Here is a 22665-nt window from a genome sequence, read left to right as displayed (position 1 = left end):
TCACATTTCCTATTTTGTTTATTGTAGTTTTTAAAGAACTAATCTGGTAGGGGGGACTAGGAAGCATGCTCTAACAGAAAGCTCTAGAATAGCTCATAGCGTACTGTAGAACAGGTAGCAGCCAGGGCATTACTATACACATACAAGCAGTGATCATGAAGATATTTCATATACATCAGAACAGCTTTCACATGTCTTATTATCCCATACAGTAGATCAACTGATTGCATTGTGTGAAAAGATGTGTGTTGTCAACAAACACTCAGACACACACACACACTGGCTGCGGGTAGCCTGGCAGTACAGTACTGTAGAGGCCTTTAGAATGCAGGCTTGGTCAGGGTACATAGAGGTCACCAGAGGGGTCAAGTTCACCACTGACTGTCAGAACAGGATAAGTGTTAAATGTATTATATCAGTGTTCAGCCTGATTGACAGTTATCTACAGGGCCATTTGACTGGTAAACTTGACTGTACTGTGAGAACCTTCCCCACGTTCCTAACGATCGGTGTTAAGCGTCTAAGATGAGAAAATTATAGGATAAAATAGCCATGAGGGAAAACACTGATCATCAACCCTTACATTGTTGTTTGGTTCCTTCTTAATGAAAACCTAACTAAATCAAGAAAACAAAATGTGTACAGGAGTGCATTAATAATACTTTAGTTAGTGGATAGGATTATGGTAACAACAATTTTTTGACTAAAGCACATGCAAAAAGGCTGCTAAATGGAAGCACTGCAGGCACATTTGTTTGGCATTGGCACAAAAAGGCAGAGGGAGAACTACATATTACATAAAGAGTTGCATTTTATTGAACCTAAAGACGTTTAAAATATTCACTCAATTCCCTTAAAATCCATATAGACTGAAATCCTGACATAAGATGGCTGCCCATAAAACAAATACTGTAAATCATTATTCATGTCATCAGGAATAGGTTATGTGCGCCAGTCAGGACTTTGGCCCACAGCGTTAGATGTCAAATCAACAGCTTCAGCTGATTGATAGCTCCTCCCATGTCAGTTTAATGACATCACACAGCACTTAAGGTGATACCAGAAAAAATATGAAATGCCTTCAACATCCTGAGAACGTGTGATTTTAAAACCATAGATGGTAAAAAAAAAAAAACATTTTGAACAGTTCAGCGTTGAAGACGTTTCCACTTCAGTGTTCGTTTAGTCTCAAACCATAATTTTTTTTCAATGCACAAAAAGACTGATTACAAAATAAAAGTGCCTTCAGAAAGTATTCACAACCATTGACTTTTTGTTGTTACAGCCTGAATTTAAAATGTATTAAATTATGATTGAGTCACAGATCTACACACACTACACCATAATGTCAAAGTGGAATTATGTTTTTAGAAATGTTTATAAATATATGAAAAACTGAAATGTCTTGAGTCAATAAGTTTTCAACCCCTTTGTCATGGCAAGCCTAAATAAGTTCAGGAGTAAACATTTGCTTAGTCGTAATAAGTTGCATGGACTCACTGTGTGCAATAATAGTGTTTAACATGATTTTTGAATGACTACCCCATCTCTGTACCTCACACATACAATTATCTGTAAGATCCCTCAGTCGAGCAGTGAATTTCAAACACAGATTCAAGACCAGGCAGGTTTTCCAATGCCTCACAAAGAAGGGCAACTATTGGTAAATGGGTAAAAATAAAGAAATGCAGACATTGAATATCCCTTTGAACATGGTGAAGTTATTAATAATTACACTTTGGATGGCGTATCAATACACCCAGTCACTACAAAGATACAGGCGTCCTTCCTAACTCAGTTGACTGAGAGGAAGGAAACCACTCAGGGATTTCACCATGAAGCCAACACAATCACTGAGTACCAATCTTCATATTTTTAAGCATGGTGGTGGCTGTATCATGTTATGGGTATGCTTGTCATCGGCAAGGACTAGGGAGTTTTTTAGGATAATAAAAAAAAAGGAACAGAGCTAAGCACAGGCAAAATCCTAGAGGAAAACCTGGTTCAGTCTGCTTTCCAACAGACACTGGGAGACAAATCCACTTTTCGGCAGGACAATAACCTAAAGCACAAGGCCAAATATACACTTACCAAGACGACATTGAGCTTGACGAATTTTTAAATGAATAATGGGCAAATATTGTACAATCCAGGTTTGCAAAGCATTTAGAGACTTACCCAGAAAAACACACTAACACTGTAATTGCTGCCAAAAGTGATTCTAATATGTATTGACTCAGGGTTGAATACTTATCTAATAAAAAAATAAATATTTTTTACTTTGATATTAGAATATTTTGTGATCGTTGACAAAACAATGACGGTTAAAAACATTTTAAACCCACTTTGTAACACATCAAATGTGGAAAAAGTCAAGGGGTGTGAGTACTGTCTGAAGGCACTGTACATAGCCGTTATTGGGTTAAATGTAAGTAACTGTACATATTGTCTTATGGAAGTTCTTATTGGTAAAGTAATACGTGACTTTTCTTAGTGAATACCAGGGAATGAAATTCATTAATAATTGAATGACAAATATTTGATTGAACTCAGTCTGTGTCCCTAATCACAGAAATGTGATAATACTCCCATTTTGCTCTCTGGCACACATTATTCAATAAATACTTAATGCATGGAAGACCTAGCCGGCCTCTAAAATGAAATAATTTTAGTAAATCTACAAAATTGAGTTAAATGTTAGAAATAAAGTTCTCAATATTCACATAACTTATTTTAAAAGTCAGTTGGCCACTACAATACTTCAATATCTACATTCTTTATAGGAAACCTTGAATGGACCTTGGAAGCCAGGGTGGTACTCAAAATGGCACCAAGAAAAACAGTTGATGGGGAACCCAAATAAAATCCCTTTAGGACCAAAAACATTGTAGATAAATTGTCTAAAAGTTCGAGGTGGACAAATATTTGTGAGGGGTAGAAAGTGACATGCTCAGAGCTGAAACTAAACAGTCTACAGTGTGCGCCAAACAATATTTATTGTTCAGAGATGAGTCGGAGGCTGCTATGTACCCCCCCCCCCCACCCCTTCTACAGAACATTCTGTAGTAGAAGGGTAACCAAAGAAAATCCCTTGACTGACAGCATGGCCTTAACATCTGTTTCTGTCTGTCCATGGAGCTCAGTGTCCTAGCTGCAAACCGTAGCTGTGAGTGAAGAGTTAAGAACTAAATTCACATTTTAAAAATGTATCACAGATTATAGTACTGTGATATAAGATGTACTAACCTAATTCAGTCTTGATAAATGAAATTATCGTTAAACATTTACCTTTTAATAATAAGCAAAACGCTAGCTTTTTACGCTGTGTAATAACGTTAAAATAAGTGAGTGGAATAAATAAGTGAAACGTGTGGTTAAATTATAACCAAAAGGAAAGATGATTGTGTAATGTACGACCCTGTTTCTAACTAACATTCATCAAGTCGCTTATTGAATAGAGATCCTGGTATTGCCATTGAAACGCCTCCGACAGTGATGTGTTTTTCCACTTCAAGTGAATGTATGAGAATATCCATTGCGAGAGGAATCCATGGCGAGAGGAATCCACATCTCTCTCACACACAGTAATAGATGTAGGTACAACTGTGTACCTTCTGTCAGTTTGATCCTCCTTCTGTCTTCCTCCTTTGTTCTTCCTGCTAGTTCAGTCTGTTTGGTTAACTTCTAGGGGTGTAACGGTTCACCAAATCCACGGTTCGGTATGTATTGCGGTTTTGGGGTCACGGTTTGGTTTCGGTACAGCAGGAAAATTACGTTTTCACACTGATGCTCACGTTTTCACACTAATGCTGCATTTGTAACCATGTGGGAGGTGGGAATTTACCAGTTGTGAAGTCATACATTTAGTCCCAGATGCGCACTTGTGATTTCTCATAAAGGGTAAGTGTCTGTAGCACGGTATCTCCCACTCCGGGGTAAGGTAATGGGCTGTCACTTAAGTAATCGCAACACAGGGTGCATTGGCCAATTCCTAGAAAACTGTGGCTTGCTTATATAGAGCGGGTATGACCTGTTTGCTGAAATGGGTGCAAGAGGGAAGTTCATAACGTGGCTCGAGCACTTTTACAAGGTGCTGGAATTCCCTATTCTCAACCACTGAGAACGGGCGCGGCTTTAAACCAAAGCCTGTAAAAAATAAACACAGCCTACTTATTGCTCTAGTCATTTTTGGCCGGTCAGAACCAGTTCCCAAGGGCTGCTTGAATGCAGAGGGGAGGTGATTTTGGGTTGTTTCTTTCCATTTCCGTCTTGTGACGTCGGCATAAATGTGTCAACATATTTGAGGTGTTGGCAGCTGGATAGCCTATTCTCATTGAGCAGTGGCGACATACTGTTAAAGTCTTATCCACAACTCTCTGTACGTCACCATTGTGATCTACTGGGATGCCAAAACGTTCCCAAACTGTAGATTTAAACGATGGAGGATCCTCCTGGTTTATCCACCCCACCACTCGCCATCGTACAGAACTAGTTCCTGGCTGCGCCTCACAAAAGGACAGTTTGAAATGCGCCAATTAAGATTTCAATGTGCACATAGGCTCTAGTTGTTTTAACAGAATAGCCCTAAAAAAAAAAATCAAAAAAAAAAATAATTCAGCTCAAATTTACGAGGCACCGGCCTACAACGCAGCATAGGCATAGCCTATAGGCCTTTTATTTTGTATATATTTTATGAAATGTATTCATTCAGGTTGAGTGCAGACTGAACCGAGGCCCCCTACCGAACGGTTTGGTACGAACACGTGTACCGTTACACCCCTATTGACTTCTCCTCTCATACTTCCCCAGCTTCTTGGGATCCTTGCTGGGCATGCACCAGTCATCCGCCTCGTTGCTCGTCTGGTAATGCCTTATGGCTGACTGGTTGTAAACAGGAAGTCTTTCCACAGAATCTGAGGACAAGGCCTGTTAATGGAGCACAGAGTGGAGTGGTAGGTTAGATGTAATCTTGGGTAACCCAAAACTAAAATCTCACAGAATTTGGTGAGCTAGGTGATTTAGTTCTGGGTGTTAGAAATTGGGAGTTCTGATTTGCGAAGTCGCCACCCTCGCAAAAGAGAACTCAGCCAAAGCCCTCCCCCCTTCCGCTAATTTCAACACATGCAAAGCAGTCCGTCTAAGCACACCTTCGCCAAATAACCAGTGACGAAAACCCAAACACCGGAAATACTGCTGCTCATTGTCCTACGCATTCCCTCCTGTTGCAACAGATTCTGAAGACAAGGCTCTATTTCTATCACATGATGAGTCTTCCACCATTCAGAGAATGAACCTTTACAAACTTATTTCAGACTTTCAAAAACGCCAACGTTGTATAGAGCAGGGATCATCAACTAGATTCAGCTGTGGGACAATTTTTCCGTGAGCGGATGGTCGGAGGGCCGGAACACAATTCCAAATAATTTGTAGACTCAATTTGATCACAAGGCCAAACAGATGTTTGACAAAAACATGATCATTTAAAACCTTATACGACCGTATACGATCACGTGTCTCTATTAGGCTTGGGAATACTTGGGTACAGTTTTCAAAAATTTAAATAACTGGTGTTTTTACAGTCTTACGTCCAAAAATGAAAATTGTAAAAAAAAAAATGCAAAAAAAAAATACAAATTGAGGGCCAAAATGGGGGAACCTTGATTTAGAGGTTCAATTATCTAGAATAAGACAACTGTTGAAGTAACACATTCCATTCGTATAAGTGTTACCTTCAGGTAGATGACAGCTGACGTCCCGTATCCCTCCATGGAGTAGAGCTGCAGGTCTCCCTGGAAGTACTTGGCATAGAGACGGGAGATGGGAAGACCGTAGCCGAAACCAGCCTACAGAAAGCCAGGGACACAGAGTTAAAAACTCACTCTGAACTGACTGTCACAGTACTATAGTAGACAAGCATTCAGTTACACTTTAAACCCTGGGCAACGAATGACTGGTCCAGTTTGTAATTCTGCTAATTTACAACCGTGTTCGCTTGCAGTTTACACTTTAGTCAGTATAAAATGATCACAATTTACATTTGAGCTGAAATGAAATAAACAGCCTTACATGCCTCTAACATGTGATCAAACTGCAGTCATAGATCATGTTCTACCGAATGTTGTGCTCCAGTGTATTAAATCTGACTTATTAACCTGACTGCCAGTAAAATCTTTCATGTTCAGTGGCACCAGGACAGGGTCTCACCAGTGGAGCGTTGCGTGAGTTGTCAATATCGACGGGGCTGGGAGCGGTGGAGTACATGTAGCTGAACAAACGCTCTATCTTCCTCAGGGGAACTCCACCTCCTCGATCTGATATCTAGAAACAACACCAACAACGTTACAGCTCTGTTCCACTCTGATCTTCCTGTTGTATCATCGTATAGCACCTACAGAACAACCACGGGAGGAAATCTATGGTACAGTGTATTCATACACAAAATATACACATTAAACTGTACAGTAGGCTTCTACATCCCATGGCATTATTTCCACCCTGCATCTGTGGAAGTGTGTTGGATGGCCATACACTACTTTTGAACAAATGTATATTGTTGGGGCTCAGAGCTGAAGGTTCACTGTACTCAATTAAATGGCTTTATTAGCATGGGAAACATGTTAACATTGCCAACGCAAGTGAAGTAGATAATAAACAAAAATTAACAGTAACAACTTTACACTCACAGAAGTTCCAAAAGTAGAGCCATTTCAAATGTAATGTCTATACTCCAATTACTCCTAAAACTCTGTGACTATTAAACTTCTCATTTAAAAATAAAAGTCAATGTACTGCAATGAGCACAATGCATATCATTCATTGTAAGGGTGAATACTCTGAGCCTGTGTTTACCTTGATTGTCAGGTCTTCACTGCCCAGTGAGACCCGAACTTTGACCGGCGGGAGATGCAGGGCCGTTTCATGAGTCTCCACTGTTGCTCTCATGGCGTTCTGGAAACAAAACAAACATTGCTTGAGGAAATGACAAAGTAATATAAATCAGATTGAGCTAATGTAACCAAATCATATGTAGTAGCGTCCGCCGTAGGCTCCCTCACACGTGTAATGAAATGTTTATACAGTAGAAGGTAAATGTTTGGTGTACCTTGAAGAGCTCAAACAGCATGTGGTAGAGATGGGAAGGCACATAGACAATACGAAGTGGCTGGTCAGGACCTTTGGCTGAGGAAAAACTGAGGATTACTCCAAACCAAACATGACTGCAAATGTATAACATACACAACTGAGGATAGGAGTTACTAGAAACAAAACAACTTTCCCTTCTTATTGCAAATGCACAAATGAACTCAATAATCACTATGAAATACATAATTGACTATTCTACCAACGTAATTACGTCCTCAGACACTTCTGATAGCCTATAGCCTGGGGATGAGGTTGCTACCAGCTAAAACCATGAATAGACATTGTTTAGCTTTTTTAAGGCTTATGTAACATGGTGACTGTTAAACAGCTGAATGTGGGTGAACGGAGGTTTGTTACTGAGACTTAGACGGTTCACTGAGAGAGGAGAAGTCTGCCTGGCGACAAGACTAAGCCTGTAGCAAGGGGCTTGTTGCTGTTCTGTTCCGCTGCTGACTGGAGAGATAAGAGACTGATGGGTGCTTGATTTGGTGCACAATGACCAAAGGCAAACTATGACATAACATTTTTGATGAATCATTATGGCTGATGTGACTGTCCACACCCCCACTGTAATGCATCAGACGTAGGCTAGACTGTGCAGCCCATTGATATTTTATGGCTGGCGCGTTTTGAAAGTTTAGGCACCAAGTGATGTCTCGATCTGTTCTTGTTTTAGCAACGATTATCATTTCCCTCTACCTACAATAAAATATTTATCAAAGTCATGGTTTGACCTTTCAAGTGGTGCTATTGTCCTGTACAAAACATTAGAAACACCTGCTTTTTCCATGACAAACTGACCAGGTAAATCCAAGTAAAAGCTATGATCTTTTATTGATGTCACTTGTTAAATCCAATTCACTTCAATCAGTGTAGATGAAGGGGGGGAGACTGGTTAAAGAAGGGTTTGAGACATTGTGATACGTGTATGTGTGCCATTCAGAGGGTGAACAGGCAAGACAAAAGATTTAAGTGCCTTTGAACGGGGTATGGTAGTAGGTGTCAGACGCACCTGTTTGAGTGTGTCAAGAACTGCAACGCTGCTGGGTTTTTCACACTCATCAGTTTCCTGTGTATATCAAGAATGGTCCACCAAACCAAAAGACATCCTGCAAAATTATCACAACTATGCATTGGAGTCAACGTGAGCCAGCATCCCTGTGGAATGCTTTCAACACCTTGTATGCACCGACATATTGAGGCTGTTCTGAAAAAAGGAGTTGCAACTCAATAGTGGGAAGGTGTTCCTAATGTTTTGTACACTCAGTGTTTAACCTAGACATGCAGTTTTTTTTAAACACAGGGCGATACACAGAAGTGAATATTTATACCTGTGTAAGTGAGGTGTATGAAAGAATGGTTCTCTGTAGACATGTACACATGCCTCAGATGCAGAAAAGTCTCACTCCAGTAAACAGTTGTTGCACGCTGTTCAACTAAAGCAACAGAGTTAATTGCTAAAAATGGTTCAGCTAAATATCTATTAACACCACTCACACAAGCTAGCAACACACAAACACACACACTTTGCAAATTGCGCCCTGAATTGAGTAGACCAGAGGAATTGAATGAGATCAAGAATACTCAACCCACGGGCAGAGAAACTCAAATCAAACCTGGCCAAACAACTCACAATGCAAATACAACCTCATTGTTTCTGTAAACCTAATCTTCTCTAACAACCCCCGGCCTAAAACTCACTTGCTAACCAAATTGTACTATTTGGAAATAGGAGAACGAGAAACGTCTTCAAGCTACTCTGGCCCTTCTCGCTTCCCTTGGCACACTAAAGCATGTGACTGCAATAATGTTGTATCAAAACAGACTTGGCTCCAAATAGTGTTTACAATCTTTCAAATACTTTGAGTGTTTGATATAGCTCATCAACAGTGTCAGTTGGGCCAGGTTGCACTTCTGGGACTATTCTATTGGGTAAATTGAGCCAGGCCAGCTCAACCAAGCGCAACTAAAATATTTGAAGGAAAACAAATACCTTCCAGATCCCAGGTCTATAACCCTGTATAGAATGTGATTTACCGTTGACTTGTGTGATGTCAATCTCTGGTGAGGTCAGGTAGTACTGCTCACAGAGCATCTTGGAACTATCGAAGGCATCTGGGGAAGAAACAGTCAAAACAAAGACAAGGACTGTAGCACAGGAGGAAAAACACTGACTTTCAATCTAGTTACTATAACAGCTAATGACCACTGATTAGCTGTTATGGTGATTAGCTGTTATTCTGACTTCTAAACCTGACATTTTGTTAATTATTAGGTATCCTACAGAAATGAGAAGGGCCACAGTCTGGTTTATACACCAGAAGTTAATGGTTATCTGTATGAACAATGTATGGGGAGGGGTCAATTAAGGCTGGATATGAACCAGGGGAATGCACTGAGTAAAGGAAAGGCAATCGCATGGTTACAGTCACTGATAAGGGTGGAGCTCTGTGGATTAGTGAGGAATGGGAGCTGAGGTCAGATTAAGGGAGAAGGAGCAGTTTATTACCCACATCACTTAACAATAAAGATGTTTTAGAGGGAAGGAGGAGACTGCACCTAAATTGGGGTATATCTACTTGTGCTGGTGGGAACATGTTTATCTGTTCTGCTGTCTGACCCTTTGGGTGAATAAACTTGGTTTAACACCACTGACTTTCAATCTAGTCACCATAACAGCTAATGTACAGTGACTTTCAATCTAGTCACCATAACAGCTAATGTACAGTGACTTTCAATCTAGTCACCATAACAGCTAATGTACAGTGACTTTCACTCTAGTCACCATAACAGCTAATGACCAGTGACCACAGAGTAGATGTTGAAATAGGTGGGTGAAGAACAGTCTGCCTCTGTATTTAAAAGGCATTACTATTACACATCATTTAGTTCTATTCTTATTATGAGAATAAATGTGATACTGTGCAGATCAAGGTGAAAAGGACATACCTACTGGAGCAGTGGAAAGGGTTAAATAATGATACTGCACCTGTAAATCGTACGTCTGTGTGTGTGTGTGTGTGTGTGTGTGGTGTGTGTGTAGCTGATGAGGGACAGTACCTTTTACCACCTCTGTCACGTCACAGTCGGGGTCGATGGTGCCAATGTGCTTGGGATGGGCGGGGTTGGCACTTCCATCAAAGATGAGAGCTGAAGCGGTACATAACAACAACAAATTCAGACTCATTGGGTAACTACACTTGCATGCTGTATGTATTTTGTGTACACAGCCCTACTGTGACTAGTGCTGATTCATGAGCATGGTGATGTAATATAGTTACAGACAGTGCTGGTTCATGAGCATGGTGATGTACAGTCGTGGCCAAAAGTTTTGAGAATGACAAATATTAATTTCCAAAGTTTGCTGCTTCAGTGTCTAGATATTTTTGCCAGATGTTACTATGGAATACTGAAGTATAATTACAAGCATTTCATAAGTGTCAAAGGCTTTTATTGACAATTACATGAAGTTGATGCAAAGAGTCAATATTTGCAGTGTTGACCCTTCTTTTTCAAGACCTCTGCAATCCGCCCTGGCATGCTGTCAATTAACTTCTGGGCCACATCCTGACTGATGGCAGCCCATTCTTGCATAATCAATGCTTGGAGTTTGTCAGAATTTATGGGTTTTTGTTTGTCTACCCACCTCTTGAGGATTGACCACAAGATCTCAATGGTATTAAGGTCTGGGGAGTTTCCTGGCCATGGACCCAAAATATCGATGTTTTGTTCCCCGAGCCACTTAGTTATCACTTTTGCCTTATGGCAAGGTGCTCCATCATGCTGGAAAAGGCATTTTTCACCACGAAACTGTTCCTGGATGGTTGGGAGAACTTGCTCTCGGAGGATGTGTTGGTACCATTCTTTATTCATGGCTGTGTTCTTAGGCAAAATTGTGAGTGAGCCCACTCCCTTGACTGAGAAGCTACCCCACACATGAATGGTCTCAGGATGCTTTACTGTTGGCATGACACAGGACTGATGGTAGCGCTCACCTTGTCTTCTCCGGACAAGCTTTTTTCCGGATGCCCCAAACAATCGGAAAGGGGATTCATCAGAGAAAATAACTTTACCCCAGTCCTCAGCAGTCCAATCCCTGTACCTTTTGCAGAATATCAGTCTGTCCCTGATGTTTTTGCTGGAGAGAAGTGGCTTCTTTACTGCCCTTCTTTATATCAGGCCATCCTCCAAGTCTTTGCCTCACTGTGCGTGCAGATGCACTCACACCTACCTGCTGCCATTCTTGAGCAAGCTCTGTATTGGTGGTGCCCCGATCCCGCAGCTGAATCAACTTTAGGAGACGGTCCTGGCGCTTGCTGGACTTTCTTGGGCGCCCTGAAGCCTTCTTCACAACAATTGAACCGCTCTCCTTGAAGTTCTTGATGATCTGATAAATGGTTGATTTAGGTGCAATCTTACTGGCAGCAATATCCTTGCCTGTGAAGCCCTTTTTTGTGCAAAGCAATGATGACGGCACATGTTTCCTTGCAGGTAACCATGGCTGACAGAGGAAGAACAATGATTCCAAGCACCACCCTCCTTTTGAAGCTTCCAGTCTTATTCGAACTCAATCAGCATGACAGAGTGATCTCCAGCCTTGTCCTCATCAACACTCACACCTGTGTTAACAAGAGAATCACTGACATGATGTCAGCTGGTCCTTTTGTGGCAGGGCTGAAATGCAGTGGAAATGTTTTTTGGGGGATTCAGTTAATTTGCATGGCAAAGAGGGACTTTGCAATTAATTGCAATTCATCTGATCACTCATCATAACGTTCTGTAGTATATGCAAATTGCCATCATACAAACTGAGGCAGCAGACTTTGAAAATTAATATTTGTGTCATTCTCAAAACTTTTGGCCACGAGTATATATGTAGTATAGTATATATGTAGTATAGTTACTGACAGTGCTGGTTCATGAGCATGCGGGTGGAGATGCGGCTCATGTAGAAGCGATCCAGGAAGTATTGGACGTTCTGATTGGTCACAGGGTCAGAGCCGAAAGCCTCCTTGTACTCCACTACGCCCTGGGCCATGGTGGGGACCACGTTGTTGTGACGGTTCCTGACGTTCACCAGCGTCTCAGTGAACCTGAGGAGACAGTGCAAAGGCTGGGTCGAAAGTTCACAATTCCACACATTCTATTCCAATAGTCTGCAATCCTAATTTTCCCTCTGGGTATGAATAAAGTAGCTATAGTCATTCAGTCATTAACGCACTAACATCTGCGAGGTTGCTACCAGCTCAAAATATGATTGATCTAATTCAGCAGCAGCAGAGGTATGGTGGACGTGGTAATCCATCATATCACATTCCATTTCAGATCAAGATTAAAACCATAATCTATTATTCAGTTAGAATAGATGGCTATTGTTAGGCAGAGATTAGAGAAATGTTATCTTTCCTTACCCGAATTAACTATGACTGACTTTGGAGAGTCCATCTAATGAGATGTAGGCCTATCTGCTGGATATGACTGTGTGTAATTGACTTACTTCTTTAGGATCGCTTTATCATCAGGATCTTTCTCCAGGAAGCCCACAAGCTCCATCAGACTTGTTGCATACCTGTAGGAATAGATCACAGAAGACAGGCTAGTTTACACAGGGAAACTATACTGCTACTTTAAACCAAACTACATTTATAAAGGCTTTACAGAGCATTCATAAAGAGTATTTATAAGCAAAGTGCTTGGGAGTGTAGCATGACATTTGCTTATGAATTACATAGGCATAATGAAGGGTTTATGAGTACTTCATTAAACCTTTATTTCAGTCCCATGGTGACAGAAACTAAAGGTATGTGTAGAAGCCAGAAACCAGGGAAAATATCACTTCTTTCCTTTAGCAAATCACTTTTGACTCCTGGAGTTCCACCTTTAAAAATCTCAGACTTCTATTTTGGAACGGACTCCGACTCTCGTGGTGACCATGAAAACCACATGGGGGTATTTATACATGCTACAATAACTAGGGCTACTTGTGGCTGGAGATAGGCCTATTATGCATCCCAAATGGCAACCTATTCCCTATATAGTGCACTACTTTTAACCAGAGCCCTATGGGCCCCGGGGAATAGAGTGCCATTTGGGAAGTTATGTTCCTTCTGATGTTGAAACATTCCTCACCATTTTCAACATCTCAAAATGTGAATATTCTCTGTACAGCACACGCTAAATACTTCTGACCTAGTGGAAGTAGGCCTAACACGTTAACACTAAGCATTTCAGTAGCTTACTTATTAGCCTACTAGCTTGTTCAGAGGAGTCACTATTATGGCCTAGTTAAGAGACTGTAGACTAAATTGTCCCGACTTCAGTGACGTGCAGATTGAGTCAGGAAGCTAGGTGAGAGATCAGTGGCTGACTGTTTTCAAACCCTCTTTGTCCACCAACTGACCTTGAACCCTCCCACTTTACTAACACAGCTGCTGCAACTAGGCTAACTAGCTTGAATTACAAAGTTTAACTAACGCTTGTTGTTGCCGTCAGGCCACTACTCTACCATTAGCCAAGTCGAATAAATGGTGCCAAATCAATATTGTGGATGGAAAAACCCCACGGCCTAAAGCGGAACATAACCTTAATAGAGTAGCGATGACGCAGAACGCTAACTTTAGACATATATATCTGCCATATCATTACATTGATAATAAAGCTGGAACATAGGGTTCTGTACTGGCCACCTATCAGAGAGACACTAAGTTATTGCCCTAGTTTCAACTGTGCTGTACTTTCCCTGACATTACACTCTAGTTAGCTGATGGTTTTCCCTAACTAGGAGAGCCTAAACAATTCCTTCACAGCCCTAGCACTCAACAATCAATTCCATTTATTTTTGGGAAAGTATTCCGTTTCAATAAGAGAACATATTTGGAAGTACCCATTTTAACTGACAAAATATCTGACTGTCACTAATATAGACTTGATGCACATTGTAGTCCTCCATGTTTCTAGGCTACACTTCTGATGGTCGTCAAACAACGTCGCGCACAGCCCCTGTTTCACTGTGAGGATACATGGTGTTCCAGCCCACATTGTCCCTGTATTTTGTATTTATTAAGGATCCCCATTAGTTCCTTCAAAGGCAGCAGCTACTCTTCCTGGGGTCCAGCAAAATGAAGGCAGTTTATATCATTTTAAAAACATTCATAACAGATTTTAAACATTTTACATTTTAAACGACATTCATAACAGATTTCACAACACATTAAATGTGTGCCCTCAGGCCTCTACAAAAGAAAATCCATTTGTACGAGTGTGTAGAGTGAGTATGTTATTGTGTGTGTATTCATGCGTCTGTGTACACCTGTGCAGCCTGCCTAACAGACAGAGATATGAGACGGAGACAGCTGGCACCTGCAGCCTACATCGCAGGGTAGGCCTTCATCTCATCCCTAGAAATGAGATGTACCACTCCGTTTAAGGGACGTGGTGCTTTGATTTGAGACCCCCATAACTCTCACCCCCCATACCCCTCACTAGGGCAGAGTAGTTCAGTAAGATAGTCTATGCACTGTTATGGTCGCCAGGATAATAACATCCTGTTGGCTCTGTCGGAATAGGCAATATCACCCTCAGTAAATGGCTCTTCAAGATAAGATATTTTACAACTGCTGATGTAAAAAGGGCTTTATAAGATACATTTGATTGGTTTGATCATACACGTGTCGCCGAGAGCAACGTACAAGTTCAATAATCATTTCTGACAACTATGAAGGAACAAACATACTGTAGCAGAGACTTGGCTAAAAGGTACAAACAGATCTTTTTTTAATCCCAACCAGAGGCCTCTTGCCAGGCAGTCATTGTAAATAAGAATTTGTTCTTAATTGATTTGCCTGGTAAAATAAATGGAATAACTGTAAGGGGAAAAATATACTCTGGGAGTGATCCAATTCTCCACATTCTATACCGACGGTCCTACCGAATGCATGAAGCAGTGTAATGTTTACAGTAGGGTCAGCTCTCTGTAGGAGGAGCACACAGCATTCAGTCAAATATAAGGAGGGGTCAAGAATATTTACGCTTTTGCTAGAAGACACCCTTCCAGGAACCAAGTTATTCTATTCCCAGTCCATTCAAGGGATGCTAAAATATCTGACCCATGCCGTGACCCTGCATCAGTGGTAAGGTAACTATTCCACACACACACAGCTACACAGTGAAATGAAGTAGTTTCTTCAGCCTGGAATGGGATTGGACTCAGTGAGATATAGAGGATGTACTATCCACACTCACACTCCTGCAGCCTGTGTAGGTGAGGTGGTGTGTCTGCAGCCTGGAGGGGGATTGGACAATATTCAGTGATATGTAGGGTAAAGGTTCATAATAGGTGATGTAGCTGCTGTAGTAAGGGGGTGCACAGATTCACTGAGATATAGAGTTGTATAAGCTACAGCTGTATTTACCAGCTCTGTAGCAGCTGTAGTGAGGGGGTGCTGAGAAGCTTGTCAGGGAGGAAGTCGATCTCCTTCATGATGTTGGCCAGCCGGACAGGAAGCTCCTGACGCAGGAACACAAAAGACGTCTTCTCACAAGCATTGGCCGAGCCTGCAGTCACATGACACAGGAACACATCTGGGTTGTACTCATTAGGCGCACACCACAGCAAAACGTTTTGCAATGGAAAACAAAAATGTTGTTTTCTCATTGGACCAGTTGAGGTAGTCCCTCCCTGTTTCAGTCTCAGGGATAAATTACTGACTGGAAATCTCAAGACAGTACACACACTACTGTGTAAATGTTTAAGACAATGTGAAGACATTGAACTGGTTTGTTTTGGCAGAAGGATTACGTCACGTTTTCACCTAAGAACAGGACCAAGTGCTATCTAGCAGAAAAGCATGATAGGGAGAAAGGTTTTAATTTCCACCTTTTAGTGACTTGTTAAAACTGAATCTAACTAACAGTGGCTGTGAGTGTCACGAGGGATTTGATTCAATATCACAGTCTCAGCTTTACAATTGATGGATATCTTTGCTTGGTATCTATCACATTATAATACGTTGCTTAGTCCTGCAACGAGACCTTGTTTCGTCCCGCAACTAGCCGTAAACAATCTATTGTCAGGAGAGTGGCAATACAATGGGTGCCATCCCCACTGTTGTGAATGCAGCCATACCCACCAGTATCATGATAAAATTGAATACAATAATGTTTGTCAACGCTTCAGCAGAGAGTTCCTCTGTGATCAGAGAGGGCACATACTGCAGTACTCTGGGAACACTGACAGCTGTCAGTGACTTAGCTACCCTACTTAAACAATGCAACCAGTGGCACTTGTTTTGCACGTAGCTGCTATGGACTCAGAATGAACGTTAGGCAAGCTACAATGTTGCACAGTAACGTCATTGTAATGTTTAGCTTGCTTGCTACATTTTTGCACAGTATTGTAATGTTTAGCTATGTTATTATGACAGGACAGGGATGAAAACTTACCAAAGTCTATGAATTGTTTCATTGACAGCGGCGAAGGTGAGAACTTGGAAAACCTATCCACTAATGCTTGTTTCGGTATGGAGCTGTTCTTTAGCAAAAATTGAGTTAACCTCATAGTTGCAACAAATTAAAATTGAAGTCCCGAGACAGTCCGATTGTTGTCAGCCAGGATGCCCTTTCTCTTCACCAGCGGCACGCTCCAGTCTCTCAGACGTAAAGACGCTAGCTAGCGGGCTAATGCTAGCCACCAAGGGCAATATCAAAGCGTTAAATTGACATTATTCAAAACAATTGTCAATGAAACACAGTCACATTCCTGAACAGTGCCGAATGTCTTTGCATCACCTAAACTTTTAACAAGCAACAATATTCCAGAATTCACGAATGCTCTTCACAAGACCGACCTCTGTGTTGAGTTGTTGTTGATGAAGTTTGGATTTGATTGGCATTGGCTTCGACCAATGAAAGAACACTACGCTTTGTTTTTTGGGGGGAGGTGGTTGTTTAGAAAGAAAGAAACATGTGCAAACAAAACAATATACAATGAAAATATTAATGATTGTATTATATAAAAAAACTGGTTTCGTTGAGTTAAATAATACATGTAAATCTGAGAACGCCGTGTACCCGTCCACTTCTCTAAATGGCCTGTAGATGACGACATTGTAACAGCTAATTGAAAGCGGCACATTGCTCTGACAGGATGTAGGGAAAGATTTCCTCTGATACTCTGAAGGAGGAGATGCTGCATCATGGCATGCACTTGTTTTATATTTGCTTTTGGTCATCTGGCGCGAATATGTTTCATTTTAGCCATTGACAGCAATACCATCTAAACTGAAACGACCTGTTTTTACCATACATCCGAGGTTTGCTGCTCCAATATCATTAGAGGAGGATAATAATGTGGTGATTTGCGGAGGGTGTAGCAGTCGCGTGATACAGTATCTTTGCAAGTGACCATCATCGTCATCATCATCATCAGCATCATCATCATCATTATCATCCATAAGGAAAGAAAGAGCAGGTATGACAAGTCTTTACAAGGGAATAGAATAACTAATTGTGTACATTTGTAGCATGTGTCATTTGTGCTTGTGTACTTGCTAATTTTGCGAGGTGTTTCTGTATGGTTTTGGATAAAGGGAAGAAGAAGCGCACTGAAGAATGACGTCATTGCTAATGATACCCAATTTATCCTTTACCTTACCCACCTCAGTGCAGTACTGTAGGCATCATCACCATACTGTAGATCAGTGGTTCCCAACCCTTTTCGGTTACTGTACCACCAACTAAATTTCGCTCTGCCCGGAGTACCCTCAAAACCCCACCCCCCCCTCATGTGCATTTTAAATACCCCATGTGGATAGGCCAAGTACTCCCAGATACTGTGGTAAGGCTCTGTCCTAAGCGATAGAATAGTAATATCTCCGGCTAGGTCTTCATGCATTGCCATTTTTTTTTTTTTTTTTTTTTCACCTTTAATTTAACCAGGTAGGCTAGTTGAGAACAAGTTCTCATTTGCAACTGCGACCTGGCCAAGATAAAGCAAAGCAGTTCGACACATACAACAACACAGAGTTACACATGGCGTAAACAAACATACAATCAATAATACAGTAGAAAAATCTATATACAGTGTGTGCAAATGAGGTAGGATAAGAGTGGTAAGGCAATAAATAGGCCATGTTGGCGAAGTAATTACAATATAGCAATTAAACACTGGAGAATGGTAGGATGTGCAGAAGATGAATGTGCAAGCAGAGATACTGGGGTGCAAATGAGCAAGATAAATAAATAAATACAGTATGGGGATGAGGTAGTTGGGATGGGCTATTTACAGATGAGCTATGCACAGGTGCAGTGATCTGTGAGCTGCTCTGACAGCTGGTGCTTAAAGCTAGTGAGGGAGGTAAGAGTCTCCAGTTTCAGTGATTTTTGCAGTTCGTTCTAGTCATTGGCAGCAGAGAACTGGAAGGAGAGACGGCCAAAGGAGGAATTGGCTTTAGGGGTGACCAGTGAGATATACCTGCTGGAGCGCGTGCTACGGGTGGGTGCTGCTATGGTGACCAGTGAGTTGAGATAAGGCGGGGCTTTACCTAGCAGAGGCTTGTAATTTTTTTTGCTTATTTGACTTTTTGTCATTTAAATTGTTTTGTTAAGTATTTCAATAAAGCGTTTACTTTACTTTATCCTCCACGTTTGTTCAGTACATATTTTCTTTGTATGTAATTCCCTCCAGTGTGCTCAGCCCAGCATTCCCTTACCAAGGAGAGACATTTGCCTTCATCAATGATGCTGTCTATTTATGTCACATAAACTGTAGTTGGACGTGTTTTGGAAGAATCAATTTGATGCAATCTCTTGCTTATGTTGTCATTGTCCTTTTACTATAATTTAATATTCACATTTTTTATATTGTTCCCAAACTAGCCACCCTTTGCCCTTGCATTGGTGACTTCAAGTGAAGTATGATTATTGAGTATTGACCCTACCACAATACATTGACAGGGAGATGCAGATAGATTATGCACTTAGACATGGATGTCGATTAAGGCAGCCCTCCGCACCTCTCTGATTCAGAGGGGTTGGGTTAAATGCGGAAGACACATTTCAGTTGAATGCATTCAGTTGTACAACTGACTAGGTATCCTTTCCCTTTCCTTTATTTATCTCCTGCAATGTTATTTACTATGGAGCAGGTTACAGGCCAAAAAGAAAGCAACTTAACCTAAGGCCACACCCAGTAGAAGTTATCTAGTGCAGAACAGTAGGCATACCAACGTCACCTAAAAAGACACCATCTTAAATTGTGACCATATTACAAAGGTACATTGCATCGTTGTGTGACATTCCTTCTTTCCCAGCTCAATAGGAAACAATGGCGGACAAAAGTGACCTAAAAGCCCAGCTAGAGCGCAAAAAGCAGCGGCTAGCTCAGATCAGGGAGGAGAAGAAGAGGAAGGAGGAGGAGAGGAAGAAGGAGGTAAGGAAGAAAAAAGTGAGTAGACACACTTGTTCAAGCTCATCCCTGTCTGTCCATAGACAAAAACCTAATCCTACATCTCACTAACATACTATTACAAAGCTAATATAGTGTGTGTGTGTGTGTGTGTGTGTGTGTGTGTGTGTGTGTGTGTGTGTGTGTGTGTGTGTAGACAGAGACGCATCAGAAGGCTGAAGCTGCCCCAGTGGACTCTGACTTGGACCGGAAGCGCAGAGAGACAGAGGCGCTCCTACAGAGCATCGGCATCTCCCAAGAACCATCACTAGGTACACACACACACACACACTGCACATCTCCCCAGAACCCCCACTAGGTACACAGACACACTGCACATCTCCCCAGAAACCCCACTAGGTACACACACACACACACACTGCACATCTCCTCAGAAATCCCACTAGGTACACACACACACACACACTGCACATCTCTCCAGAAACCCAACTCAAATTAGCACATCACACACAGTTATTCACTTGAGGAAGAAATTACCACCAACTCATAGTAGTAAAATTACTAGAATGGGCATAGCGCATCAGACCACAGCAATTTGACTGCTCCAGAAATTATATTTCTATGCACTAAATCCAGTAGATGGTGAGCCAGGAATGGAGAAAATGCAATGTTATGTCTATCTTATTATCTACATACTATGTATCTACAAGTTAACAGTGTACAGCATGTCTGCTACTATTTGATTGCATGCAACAAGTGTGTGATTGCATGCAACAATATTTGTAAGTTTTACTTTTACTCATCTCTAATATAAATCTGTAATCATGATTATGATCATTATGTTTCATATTTCACTGTTCTATTTCTTCACAATGTCTATTGCAAAATAAATGCAAATATTTTGAATTGACATTTGAGTATAGTATATCTTAAAAATGTATACCATTAATTTCATTTCTGTGAAAGTTCATTCTTCATGTTTTGCACATTCTAGCCTAGGCAGCCACTGGTATTAACGTTACACTCATGTCCCCCGGCGACCGGTTCGTCCATAAAACATCCTCAATTCAGGCTGCAAAGGCATCGGCTTCCTCCTTAACTAGTTTTAATGGCGTGCTGCCGGGAAAAAAACCTCAAAATATGCATACTGTCTTAATAAAACACATTTTCCCACCACCTTGCTAGAGGGGCTACTTCCTGATGTTGCACCCCACGTTCAGCCAGGGGTAAACATACTTCTGCAACCTGATTGGCTGAAAATAGGAACATTGTTTTATATTAAGACAATACACATCTTTTTTTTCTCGTTTTATTCCGGCGGTACGCCATTAAAGCTAGTTATGGAGAAAACCGAAGCCTTTGCAGCCTGATTGGAGGATGTTTTAAGTACAAACCGGTCGCCGGAGAGAAACGAGTGTATTACTGGCTGGGCATATAAAGCCTAGACGATAGTGGCGGTCTGGCGCCCACTAGCGGCTGCCTAGGCTATGCACATTCTCTCAAATAAAGTTCTAACCGTATCATACATATCCCATTTCATCTTATCTTTCCCATGTTTTTTACATGTATTTATTTCCTCACGTGTGGCTTAGTATTATATTAGTACTTCATCTATGCCCAGGTGTTTCCCCAAGCCTATGATATTGAGGTGGATTTGTTGTATGCAAATACATGTGGAGAACGTCCACATTTCATATTGAAATGATGGGCTTAACAACATTTGAAAACATATCTCACTACCCAAATACAGTGGTGGAAAAAGCACCCAATAGCCATACTTGAGTAAAAGTAAAGATACCTTCATTGAAAATTACTAAAGTAAAAGTGAAAGTCACCCAGTAAAATACTACTTGAGTAAAAGTACAAGTTTTTGGTTTTAAATATACTTAAGTATCAAAAGTAAATGTAATCTCTAAAATATACTTAAGTTTCAAAGTAAAAGTATAAATCATTTCAAATTCCTAATACAAACCAGTCAGCACAATTTTCTTGTTTTATTTATTTACGGCTAGTCAGGAACACTCTCCAAAACTCAGACATCATTTACAAACGAAGCATTTGTGTTAAGTGACTCCACCAGATCAGAGGCAGTAGTGATGACCAGGGATGTTCTCTTGATAAGTGTGTGAATTAGACCATTTTCCTGTCCTGCTAAGCATTCAAAATGTAACGAGAACTTTTGGGTGTCAGGGAAAATGTATGGAGTAAAAAGTACATTATTTTCTTTAGGAATGTAGTGAAGTAAAAGTAGTCAAACATATCAATAGTGAAGTGCAGATACCCCCAAAAAAACGACTTTCTGTAGTACTTTAAAGTATTTTTACTAAAGTATTTTACACCACTGCCCAAATACTGTACAGCACATGTAAAAAGGTATTTGTCAATGTTCTCTAGTGGTACAAATTTGTAACAACATCCTATTGCAATATTACTTTTTGGTTATTGTACAAGAGTGGCTTTTGTTAATTAACCTATCAATGACCAATGAAAGCCATTACTGCTTTGACTTGAATGGTAAATGAGCAATCCATTTGACTTTCTGTCCCGTTTTTCAATTTTTATTTTATCGTTATTTTTCATCACTCATTTGCTTTTAACCATTTCACCCTGTTTTTACTTTTTGGTACCTCTCTCATTGGCGTTGCTTGGGTTGACCAGTCAATCCGCTGCAACCTTTAATGTTGGAAACGTGTTATTTTCATTATTTAGTCCCGATCCCCATGTCCCCATCCAAATCAGTAAGCCGACACAGCACCCCCAGTGAGACGAGAAGCCAGGACTCAGCCGATGGGGCCGCAGCCAGCAGGTAGGCAGCCATCTTGTTTGTCTTACTGTTATTATACTGCATTTTTAACCAATCAGCATTTAGGATTAGACCCACCCGTTGTATAATTAAGTGATAATGCCCGAGAAGCCAGTGTTTAGAGGATTTATTGGCACAGGTGTTATTAGGCCCAAGACTAAGTCATAGATTTAGCCGGTGTAACTTGTGGAATAGAGACCGGCTGGAATGCGGTTTTAACCAATCAGCATTCAGGATTAGACCCAGCCATTGTATAATTTATTGTAACATATGGTTGAGTTGGAGTTACTGACCCAGACTAGGGCCAGGCCAAGAT

The 22665-nt window shown here is 41.0% G+C and overlaps 2 protein-coding genes across 4 annotated transcripts in view; one reads left to right on the top strand and one right to left on the bottom strand.

The window, feature by feature from the left end:
- On the bottom strand, positions 1–17016 carry pdk4 (pyruvate dehydrogenase kinase, isozyme 4). Its single transcript, XM_014178493.3, has 11 exons — positions 16585–17016; positions 15555–15696; positions 12641–12712; positions 12052–12236; positions 10204–10293; positions 9181–9258; positions 7103–7179; positions 6850–6948; positions 6205–6318; positions 5730–5843; positions 1–4926 (listed from the first exon to the last, which is right to left on the bottom strand). Exons 1-11 carry the CDS (start codon positions 16697–16699, stop codon positions 4780–4782), a joined length of 1233 nt encoding a protein of 410 aa, XP_014033968.1. The 5' UTR covers positions 16700–17016; the 3' UTR covers positions 1–4779.
- A 158-nt stretch (positions 17017–17174) lies between these two features.
- dync1i1a (dynein cytoplasmic 1 intermediate chain 1a) overlaps positions 17175–22665 on the top strand; it is a 129920-nt gene continuing 124429 nt past the window's right edge. For 2 of the 3 annotated variants that reach the window (XM_045709257.2, XM_014178483.3), the window contains exons 1-4: positions 17175–17611; positions 19452–19570; positions 19743–19857; positions 22256–22352. In XM_045709257.2, coding sequence (XP_045565213.1) covers positions 19466–19570; positions 19743–19857; positions 22256–22352 — 317 coding nt within the window. In that variant the 5' untranslated portion in view covers positions 17175–17611; positions 19452–19465. Of the gene's footprint in view, positions 17612–19451; positions 19586–19742; positions 19858–22255; positions 22353–22665 lie in introns of all 3 variants that reach the window. The other variant, XM_045709256.2, reaches the window with a different exon arrangement.

Source organism: Salmo salar, chromosome 27 (genome assembly GCF_965601325.2).
Source record: "Salmo salar chromosome 27, fSalSal1, whole genome shotgun sequence".
Classification (NCBI taxonomy): domain Eukaryota; kingdom Metazoa; phylum Chordata; class Actinopteri; order Salmoniformes; family Salmonidae; genus Salmo; species Salmo salar.
Note: the sequence above shows the minus strand (reverse complement) of the source record. Positions and strands in the feature narration are given on the sequence as shown.